This window comes from Ochotona curzoniae, unplaced genomic scaffold (genome assembly GCF_017591425.1).
Source record: "Ochotona curzoniae isolate NIBS_2020 unplaced genomic scaffold, NIBS_Ocur_1.0 contig_4148, whole genome shotgun sequence".
NCBI lineage: Eukaryota > Metazoa > Chordata > Mammalia > Lagomorpha > Ochotonidae > Ochotona > Ochotona curzoniae.
Window position 1 is genome coordinate 1,353,418 of NW_024466146.1, and position 11,653 is coordinate 1,365,070.

At 37.1% G+C, this 11,653-nt stretch overlaps 1 protein-coding gene across 1 annotated transcript in view; it reads left to right on the forward strand.

Annotated features, from left to right (window-relative positions):
- CARF (calcium responsive transcription factor) overlaps positions 1–10,564 on the forward strand; it is a 44,097-nt gene extending 33,533 nt beyond the window's left edge. The window contains exons 12-16 of the mRNA XM_040984460.1: positions 138–300; positions 1,847–1,910; positions 4,112–4,242; positions 4,614–4,971; positions 7,540–10,564. Coding sequence (XP_040840394.1) covers positions 138–300; positions 1,847–1,910; positions 4,112–4,242; positions 4,614–4,971; positions 7,540–7,640 — 817 coding nt within the window. The 3' untranslated portion in view covers positions 7,641–10,564. The remainder of the gene's footprint in view (positions 1–137; positions 301–1,846; positions 1,911–4,111; positions 4,243–4,613; positions 4,972–7,539) is intronic.
- Positions 10,565–11,653: the final 1,089 nt, after the last annotated feature.

Here is an 11,653-nt window from a genome sequence, read left to right on the forward strand (position 1 = left end):
AAAATGAGAAAGTATAAATTGCTTAAAGCTATAAATAAAATTCTATCGAAGTTTATGCTGACAGAGAATCTGTCTTTTCATCTACAAGCTTATTGCCAGATGGCTTATGTTTTTATTCTGTTTTATTTTCTGTACAGAAAATTTGTGGAGAGGGAGCTGTTCAAACCTGATGAAATACCTGAAAGACACAATTTATCTTTTTTTCCAACTGTAAATGATATAAAAAATCACATCCATGAAGTACAGAAATCTTTGGGAAATGGAGATATGGTATTTAATTCAGAAATCATTCCAGCAACGGTATGATTTTAACCACAGTTCTTTGTTTCATTACATACTCTCCCTCAGTTTCTATTAATACTCGCCCTAATCAAGATGACCACTGTTAGGATATCTGAACAATTGTGATGTAAGACAAAACAGTGGCATGTTCTCTTAAAATGTAAACACTAAATTCTCAGGTGAGGATATGACTGAATATTTTTATCACTTCCCAAGAACAAAATTTCAAAATTCTACTATAATATTGTAGTCATCATACTTTTAAAGATTTATTTATTTTTCTTGGAAAGTCAGATATACAGAGAAGAAGATCTTCCATCTGTTGAGCCACTCCTTAAGTGGCTGCACCAGCTACAGTTGCACCAATCCGAAGCCAAGAACCTGGAGACTCTTTGGAGTCTCCCATATGGGTGCAGGGTCCCAAGGCTTTGTGCTTTCCCAGGCCACAAGCAAGGAGCTGGATGGGAAGTGATGCTGCTGGGATTGGAATTGGTGCCCATACAGGATCCCAGCATGTACAAGGCAAGGACTTTAACCACTAGGCGACCATGCCAAACCCTGAAGCACTCATTTTGATAGTCAACTTTTTTTTTAGTTTTTTTTTTTAGTAAGTCAAATATACAGAGAGGAGGAGAGACAGAAAGATCTTCCATCTGATGATTCACTCCCCATGTGGCTGCTAGAGCTGCACTGATTGGAAGCCTGGAGCCAGGAACCCAGAGCCTCTTCCAGGCGCAGGGTCCCAAGGCTTTGGGCCATCCTCAACTGCTTTCCCAGGCCACAAGCAGGGAGATGGATGGGAAGCAGGTAGGGATTAGAACCAGCACCTATATGGGATCCTGGCACTTGCAAGATGAGGACTTTAGGCACTAGGCAAATGTGCTGGGCCCCCACATTTTTCTCTTTAAAAACAGCTTTTCACTAAAGAGAAATTTGCTGAGTATATATTGTCTATAATGCTCTCTTTCTTTTTTTAAGTAGATGTGCATGTTAGAATAGTTCAAGCCACACAATGAAATGATTTTGGTTCTATATGTGATAAATGAATACATTGAGACTATAATTTCCATCTGAATTTTATTCACTGTATGAAAATTTTTCCTACTCTGAAGAAATAAACTGAAATAGTAATAATAATAACCTGAAAACTACTAATCGTAATACACACTATGATTATGGCATTAAAATTCATGTGCTAATATCTGTTGTGTTTGTTTTCCTTCTACTGTCCAACTTAAATAACAGAATGGATTTGCATTTCTTTTTTTTAAAGTTGTAACTGACATTTCTTGCTATCCAAAACATGTAATTAGTGCATAGCCAAAACTTCAGGAACTAACTAAAGCAGATGTGGTTAGCAATTGTCCTTTCCAACTATATTTATTATCCAGATTCTTGTCTCTGACCTTGGAAAGCTAATGTATTTAGATACTTGTGCTTTCAGAATATCAACAAGTGAACAGAGGAACTACAAGACAAAGTGTAATATAACTGAATAATTGACAGTTGTGGTTTTTTCAGCAGAGCTGCTTTGCTTGTGCTGAAGTCAGTGTTGTCATTTCAGCTTCAGTGGACCACAGACAGTGGGAATATTCTCCGAGAGACCGTGACCGTCACCTTGGCAGAAGGTGAGTTTGTCTTGAACACTGTAAAGTGTAGAATCATACTGTGTTAACACTGGAAGTAACTTAAGATAGTAAACCATCTAGCCAAAATTTGTAGATGTGACCTACAGAAACTAAGAGCAACTGTGTGCATCTAAGTACTTTCAGATACTTAAATTCCTTCCTTTATTGCCTATTAAAACTGGAAAGAACTTAACATATTAAATCATCTAGCTAATCTTTCTAGATGTGCTCTCAAAGAAGCTAAGACCAGCTATATTGATAAAAGTATTTCCAGATATTTAAATTTCTTCCCTTATTACAGTTTTAAGCTTACTTTTGACTGAAACTTTGTGGTTACCAGTACGTTATACTGGAAGGCTGCCTAATTCCAATAGAAATAATCCCAAGATAATGTGATCTGAGGACTACTATTTTGTGTGAATTACTTTCTCTCACAGGTTCTTATTCCCATGGTCTCTCAATTTGCCAAACATGTGTCCTCTGCCCTCTAAATGTCTGTTCTCTTTTTTCATGACAAATCCCTCTTATTCACACAGCAGCGTGAGATTGTAAGTGCTCTCTTAACACTATCTTTTAAATACAGTTAACAGGACCCGGCGTGGTGCCACAAGTGGTTAAAGGTCCTTGCCTTGCACGCCCGGGATCCCATATGGGCGCCGGTTCTAATCCCGGCAGCCCCGCTTCCCTTCCAGCTCCCTGCCTGTGGCCTGGGAAAGCAGAGGACGGCCCAAAGCTTTGGGACCCTGCACCCGCGTGGGAGACCCGGAAGAGGCTCCTGGCTTCGGATCGGCATAGTATCAGCCCGTGCGGACGGAAGATCTTCCTCTCTGTCTCTCCTCTCTGTATATCTGCCTTTCCAATGAAAAAATAACAAAATAAATCTTTAAAAAAAAAATAAATACAGTTAACAATTGAATCTTTTTTTTTTTAACCTCTAAATTTGGCTGGTGCCTTTCTTTAAAAAAGGATTTTGTGGGCCCAGCACAATAGAGTAGCCTAGCGGTTGAAGTCCTTGCCTTGAACGTGCCGGGATCCCATAGGAGCACCAGTTCTAATCCCACTGCCCCGCTTCCCATCCAGCTCCCTGCTTGTGGCCTGGAAATGCTGTCAAGAGTGGCCCAAAGCTTTGGGACCCTGCACTTGTGTGGGAAACCTGGAGGAAGCTCCTAGCTCCTAGCTTCAGATTGGCTCCGTTCCAGCCTTTGTAGCTGCTTAGGGAGGGAACCATTAGACAGAAGATCTGCCTCTCTGTCTCTCCTCCTGTCTGTATATCTGACTTACCAATAAAATAAATCTTTAAAAAATTGACTTTGTATCTTTCATTATGATTTGAGTTCTTCAGAGTCAAAGATTATGTTTTATTTAAAAGAGCCTATCTAGTAGCTCAGCACAGTGCCTGCTAAAGTTAACACCTAAATAAATGCCTTAGACCCATTAATAAAAAGCTAATAACCACAGTGGCCAACATGGAGCTAGGCTGAAGCCAAGAGCCAAGAGCTTCATTCAGGTCTTACTTCCAGGTGACAAGGACCTGGACGGTTGGGCCATCTTCAGTTGTCTTCCCAGGCCATAAACAGGGGAGTGGAACAGCTGGGACATGAAACAGTGCTGTTACAAGGTGTCAGCATCACAGGTAGCAGCTGAGCACACTGTACACAATGCTGGCCCCTGAATCAATGTGGTTTTTTTTTTTTAAGATTTATTTATTTTTATTGGAAAGTCAGATATTCAGGGAGGAGGAGAGACAGAGATCTTGTATCCATTGATTCACTCCCCAAGCAGCCACAACTGTGCCGATCTGAAGCCCAGACCTAGGAGCTGCTTCTGGGTCGCTTATGCGTGTGTAGGGTCCCAAGGCTTTGGGCCGTCCCAGGCCACAAGCAGGGAGCTGGATGAGAAGTGGGGTTGCCGGGACATGAATCGGTACCCATGTGTGATCCTGGCAAGTGCAAGGCGAGGACTTCAGCCGCTAGGCTACCATGCTGGACTGAATCTATGTATTGTTCAAGTTTCTTTAGAGCTTTTGAAAATCCACAGGTTTTGTAAATAGAGGGCTAAGTGACTTTTTAAAAATGACTTCTTGAAATCTTTTACGTATCTTTCATAATACTGGATCTTCCAGTTTGGGTAGAGTTATAATTACATTTTTAGTCTAAGAAACCATAAAATTTGAATTAATCATTATATTTTATGTAATTTAGGAAATTCATCAGGAGAATCAGTTACTTCAAAAGTGGAGACAAATCAGACAGGGAGTTCTTTGTCTCCAGATCCAACCCGCTTGCTTGCCTCACTTTCCTCATTTCAGCCCAAATTATTTACACAACTACAGGTAAGTATATAGTAAAAAGTGGAACTTCAGGTACCACTTCTTCAGTTCCTTTTCTACTCCTAGGGACTTTAGGAATTATTATAGTACTGTAACAATGACCAGATACATTGTGTTGTTAATTCCCTGACTTTTTTGTGTCTTGATTTAAAGTAATTTAAGCAGTATGTTTTGAAAAAGTTTGAAATTGACTGTGATTGCAGAAAAGCATAATTGCATTACTTTTCCCTTGGTTCTTGTTTCTGTCATCATTTAATATTTTTGGTTGCTATATTCTTGTTTGTTCCTTTTTCTTTGTCAAAAATGATATATCCCATGAAAATGTCATGCATAGTGAATTCGCACCTTTTGACATAATTCTCTCTGATCGAAAGGGATTACAGTTACAATCGAGTGTCACCACTCCTGACACGTCCCCAGCTCTGGTCCCAGAAAATGACCATCCATCCTGCAGTCCCTCCAGACTGCTGGGCTCCATAGGAAGTGCTGTAATGAGTCATAATTCTCTCCTGCTTGGCCAAAGTCTCAGTCTTCAAACAGAACAATGCCTAACCCCAGATGACAGCACTGCCTCTGCCACTGATAACCTCCCAGAACCAGCTCAAAATCTACTTGAAGTCCATCAGCTGGCAGTCGTTGGAGATGCTGAAGGTACCGGGAATCTGGAAGGAAGTGTTCATCAAATTCTCTTGGGAGACGTACAGACCCTTCCGATACGTATTATGGACAACTGTAAGTTCAAACAACCTGATGTTATTTTTTCTTTTTGCACATCTGTTTTTTTGTTTGGTTTGGTTTTTGCCTTCATCAGCTGTCACCACTATCTACTCTATTATGTTGTTGGAAAAAACCTTTATAATTTCTTCCTTATCTTCTTATTTTTGATTATTTAGTCGCTTTAAAGTTTCTCCGTTCCATAATTAACTAATTTTCCATGGAGGATCTCTGACACCAGAAAAGTCATTTAGGAATGCATGAAGAAAACTTTATAGAAGTAAATAAAATAAGGAGAAATATTTTAATGTTTAGTTTATCATGGGAAATTTACTTATGCATATATAGAAAGTGGGCAAAATATAAAGGACTAAAGGAAGATTTTTTTTTATTGGCAAATCTTATTTATAGCAAGAAAAGACAGAGAGAAAAATCTTCCATCCATTGGTTAACTCCGCAAGCGGCTGCAACAGCCAGAGCTGAGCCGATCTGAAGCCAGGAGCCAGGAGCTTCCTCCAGGTCTCCCATGTGAATGCAGGGTCCCAAGGCTTTGGGCCGTCCTCTGTTGCCTTCCCAGGCCACAAGCAGGGAGCTGGAAGGAAAGTAGAGCAGCTGGTACAGGAACTGTCACGCATATGGGATCCCAGCACATGCAAGGCAAGGATCGAGCCACTAGGTTACTGTGCCAGGCCCCAATGGAAGATTTTGAGTTATAAACTTAATTTTTTTCTCTGGAAGTTGAAAGGGAACTGCTACAACTTGGACACTTGGTTTTATTAAATGATCTTACTTTCTTCATTGCTTACCCAGTCAGTAGAGTAGTAAACTGTTGAATCCTGTTTGATCTAGCTGTATCACACAAACTGTTCTGGATTAGGCACTTGTGTAGGGAAAGGTTTACAGTTTCATTTGAAGAATAAAACTCCTCCCAGAAGTTTTTCTTAGAATATGTGTTTCATTCCATCTGAATCATAATTCTTCTAACTATTGAAAACTGTAATTTGGCTTCTCTCAGAAAGACCATTGTCTTTTAAATTTGGAAAAACTGCTTTTAAGAAAGTGTTTCAGAGTTCTGTGGCAATTGTAAGTATGCCACACTTTAGTATCCAGAGAAAAAGGGAAATATTTGTTGATCAATGCTTACAATTCTGTGAAACAAAAAGTGGTTTCTCCATTCTATAGATGAGGGGACCAAGACGCCAGGAAATTTTCACTGCCTGAAATTCACATCTGGTAAATGACAGAGCCAGATCTGTATGGCTTCCAAAGCTTTTTTCTAATATCCTTCCTCCCTCTGTGTTATGCCATGATATTTCTGGAAATTCTAATCTAGTTTGCTTTAAGGGAGTCCCTTTTTGGATCCAGATTTGGGTAATTTCATCAAATTAGGTCTTACTGTGAGGAATTTTTTCGCCTGGGTGAGTTTGCAGGGTCACTTGGGTCATTCCTGTATTTCTTTGTCTCGGGCTAAATCTTGATGCACTTGTATGTGAGAATCTTCAGGTGGGTTCAAGAAATTCTCTGGGCAGGTAACAGTGCTGTTATCCTTTATTTTTTCATTACTCCTGAAAAACTAGTATTCCTGAGAAAAAGAAGTGAAGATTTGATTTTAGACATCCCATTTCACAATAGTGCTTCTGACATTTCACGCGTATATTCATCTGATATAAATGTTTTGAAATCAGGATGATTTTTTAAATATTTTCAGTAAGTAAACACATGGCTCACTAAGCTGAGACCTATCATTTAAGATACAACATACCGGGCCCAGCACAATAGTGGTTAAAGTCCTCGCCTTGAACGTGCCAGAATCCCATATGGTCACCAGTTCTGATCCTGGCCGACCTGCTTCCCATCCAGCTTCCTGCCTGTGGCCTGGGAAAGCAGTCGAGGACAGCCCAAAGCTTTGGGACTCTGCACTGGCATGGAAGACCCTGAAGAAGCTCCTGGTTCCTGACTTTGGATTGGCTCAGCTCCAGCCATTGCGGCCTCTTGGGGAGTGAACCATTGGACAGAAGATCTTCCTCTCTGTCTCTCCTCCTCTCTGTATATCTGACTTTCCAAATAAAAATAAATAAATCTTAAAAGAAAAGGTGCAACATACTGCTTTCCAAAGTTCTTAGGTACTTCAGGGAGGAGAGTTGTCCCTTTATTATATGACCACATATGGATTAATGTAACTATGATTGAGTATGTGTCTCCTGTTTGTAAAATAAATGATTTTCAGATGACAGGAAGGTTCCTTTTATTGACATATTTGAAGCATGATTTAATCTAAATGTGAGCTGTTTCTCATGATTTCATCAAATGATAGCCGTGATTGTTTTTCTAAGAATATCTGTAGAAAACAACATTATAATGTTCTTGTTGTCTTTTTTCATTACTAGAACACTGAAGTAATTTAATAATGACTATTAAGCTGCCAAGGACACTTTATGTATACTAACTGCTTTTCCTCAATTGCAGCTTCATTTTTCTGAATTATGTTTTTGTTTTGCTTTCAGATTCATACAATTAATAAAAATCCCATTGTCATAAGACAGTGTACTAACCTTTAGGATTTTCCTTTTGTTTTTCTTTTTAAAGTTGAAGAAAATACAGTCAGTACTGTTTCTGTGAGCCAAGTAAAGCAAGAACCCAAAGAGCAAACATTGTCTGTGGAAACAGAAAAGCAAATTGGACTGTAAGAAATTAGCTGCTATATAATTATTGAAGCTTTTCAGAATCTACAACTCTGGTGGCTTCTGATGTCCTATAAAAGAAGGTGAATGTTGTCAAGGCCCAGCACCGTGGTAACTGGACTGAGGACTGGTTTGATGAGCAGCTTTGATTTTAAACTGATGTATTTATTGTCAATTCCATATTTTTACCTTCCTTACAAGATATTTTACTCTTTTTATTTTGTACAACTCTCATGTTTTTTGATGATAAGTAAGGTTAGTAGTTCAAAAGATCATGTAATTTGAATACAGTATGAACTGGTATAGCTAACCTAATTCATTCCTGGAAAGCAGAAGACAAAGAACAGCAAAACTGAATGAGTGAATGAGTGAGTGTATGTGTGAATTATTGTAAGTCCTGAAAGAGCTTACCGTCTCTGTAAAGTATGAAGGAAATTTTAATTGGTAGACAGGTGAAAATATTTGTGGTCTGTCTCATTTAGGAAGATAAAGCAGTAGCTTTCATATCACAACATTAAGTCCCACAACAAATGAGGAAACCCCGTAGTTTCATTTTGGCCTCTTCCCTTCTAATTTTTATACTTCCAACTACCATGGAGAATTAACAGTCATCTAATAGAAATTTAAGGTGTCTTGGTTAGTAGTGAGAAGTTTAGTGTAAGTTAATCAGTTAAGCACTAGAAATCAGTATGTATCATGGAGTTAAACAGTATTGGAGGTGAAACAGTTTAGGAATAGGGAAATTGAGAGAATTTTGAAATAATAACAGAATTCCCTAATGTTTACAGATAATTTGGGCAACTATTTGATTATAGCAGAGGATTATTTTTTGTATTGAAGATTTAGCTCCAGTTAGGAAAGAATTTGAGTTGTATTTACATTTTTCTGTTCCAGAATTCTTACTGAATTGATAATATTAGGATTTATAGTATTTAAGTATTTATAATTCAAAATTCAGTTCATATTTAAAACTTTATGTGATCTAATATGATGTATTTGCTTGTTAAATAAGTATTTCACATACAAATAAGCATATTCATTATAAGCTTTTGTTTTCTGGAAGATTAGTAAACAAGAAATATCAAATAGATTTGTCCAGAAACCAACCTAAAGGTTTTTGTTTTCCCCAAGACCATATGTGAGTATGTTTTCAATTTTACTTATTAAACAACATTTCAAATAGTCCTGGAAATCAAGAAAGATTCCAAATAGCTATTCGAAGCTTATGTAATACAATGTAAAATTTAATCGTAATACCTAACATGTATATGAGTCACTTTTGTCTTTTTAAAATCCAGTTTTTCATTTCTTAAATTCTCTTTAATTGTTTTAGGTACAAACATGTATCTAAATATAAGGCACTGCTATATTAGAAATAGGTGGATTTCTACCTTGCTCTTTAGTTTATATCCTATTTATCATATAAATTATTTATATCCTATTTAATGTAAAGTGAATAGTTGTGTTATTTTTAATAAGAATTGCTTTTATTTTCCTAAGAAGTAGAAATATTTGATGTAAGCATTTATAGGGACAAGCTGCTAAATTTGATTGTGTTACTCTGAGTTTAACACAATATTTAGTTACCTCAATCTTAGATTTTACTTATTCTGATTTCTCAAAATGAATACATCCAAATTAATTTATAGAATAGTGTTGCAATATAGACAATATTCTTTTCATTTTTTTCCTGCTTTTTATTGAAACTTTTTTGAAAATTTAATAGATCTTTACCTCTCAATAATGTTAATGGTCTGTTATTATGTTTTATATATGTTACCAACTGAACTATATTCTTTTGGAAACATTCCTTTTGTTTGTTTTGTTTTTTGATGTTGATTTGCTAAGGAGAAATGCTTAATACTTTGATTTTAGTAGGTTACCTGTGAGAATGAGGGCTGGCAGAAGATTCTGACTTTAGTACTCAATCAAGAACAAAATATACTCAGAAGATATTTCTCTCACTGCATTATAGTGAATGTCTCTTCTGCTAGCGGTTTTTACTCATGAGGGTAGACAGTTACAGCACCATCTTTCCTGCAAGAAAGCAGAAACAATCACCTAAAGACCAAGAGCATGAAGGAAAATTTAAATTCCTAATGAGCTATTCTTGGAGCTATCAGTGTTCCATATTAAGTATTCAGATGAGTAGCATGTTCAAAATGGTTTCTAAATGAGTTTTTAAAAATCCATTTGTCCTCTAAATGCGTGTTTAGTCACAACTTGTAAGTACTGTGTTTAAAGGTGCTTGGCATCACTTTTCCAGAGCTATGTTTACATATTTAAAATGTTTAATCATTTTCTAAGTGCACAGGCTGTGCAATACGAGTGCATAAAGTTTTCACTTACTATGTCTGGCATTCTCCTAACAGCTCTACAGCAAAAGTTGACCTTTGTTCTTTTGTATAATCTATTACAAGGTGTAGTATCTCTAGTAATGAGTTGTGCATTCAAAATAAGCGCTTAGAAATTGGTAATTACAGCTCAGCTTACTTCCTTATTGTAGTTTTCCTGTTTCAGATTTTGCTAGTGAATTTTACATATACCACAGTCACTTAAAATTATAGATAAATATAGCCACAGTGGACATTCCTCTCCATAGCAGTATGTGAATAGTTAATATAATTAAAAGAAAAAGCTTTTGTATTTCATGCAAGTTCTCCTAAAAGTCACAAAAGTTAGAGAAAACACAGGGTTGGGGATCTGGTCCTATGAGAGTTTCTTATGTTCAGGTCCACCAACTTGTGTTTTGTCTGCTTTATACCATGTCAAAATATGTGCTCAATCATGTGGATACAAGAAATACATTATTTAATTCAGACTAAGTTTAAAAATTGATAAAAACAAAAGTATGTGTGTATATATTATAACTATGTATAGTGTCCTTGTTATAATGTAATTTTTTTCATTAAAAATATCTTGTGGTTTTTTTCTAAGAATTGTTATTTTTGTGGGTTTTTTTTTTTATAGTAAAAAACACATATGTACTTTTCCAGTTCTAATATTAGTTTTCCTCATCTTGAATGGTGAATGAATACTACTTGAAAATTTGGAGTAGAGATTTATGTTCAATTTAGAACCTGGAAGTTTTTAAGCATAACTACTTCAGTCACTTATATTAGCATTACACTTAATAGTCTGCATTTGATGCTATACTCCTCAGCCAAGTACTAACATTGTACTTCCAGCGGCTTTTGGTTTGGGGGGCTTTTTTTACACTTATTTTAAAGCTAGAAAGAGAAGGATTAACAACAACAACAAAACTCAAATCTGTGGAGAGAGAGAGAGAGCTGCCATTGCTGGTTCATTTTCAAAATGCCTACAGCATTCCCAATTAGGGCCGAAAATCTAGAGCCAGGAACTCTGTTGTGCTCTTCCATATAGATGGGAACCAGCCTTGTCCTCTGCCTGGATTTGCATTAGTTGAAACCTGGAATCGGGAGCAGAGCCCAGTTTTGACCCCTGGCACTCTGATATAGGAAGCCAAATGCCTGCCCCAACATGAATATTTTAAAATGATAAATGAAGGGCCTGGCGCCGTGGCCTAGCTGCTAAAGTCCTCGCCTTGAACGTACTGGGATCCCATATGGGTGCCGGTTCTAGTCATGTAGTGAGAATCTTTTTTGGTCTGGCCAATGTGGCACAGCATAGTAATTTTTTTTACTCATCTATGTCATAGAATGTATGAATTAATAGCTAATTTTACTGCTGAGCAGCATTACATTATATGAACATGCTATAATTTGTTTTTCACTCATGTTATGCTGGACATTTGGGTTGTTTATAGTTCCAGTCTCCTACAGATAACATGCTCTAAGCATATGTATACAAGTCTCCTGATTTCAGATTGGCTCAGCACTGGCCATTGCGGTCACTTGGGGAGTGAACTATTGGATGGAGGATCATCCTTTCTGCCTCTCTTCCTCTCTGTATATCTGCCTTTCCACTAAAAATAAAGCTTTATAAAAAATTAGAATAAAGGGGATGTCTTGAAATTTAATTTTCTGTAAAATTGTAAA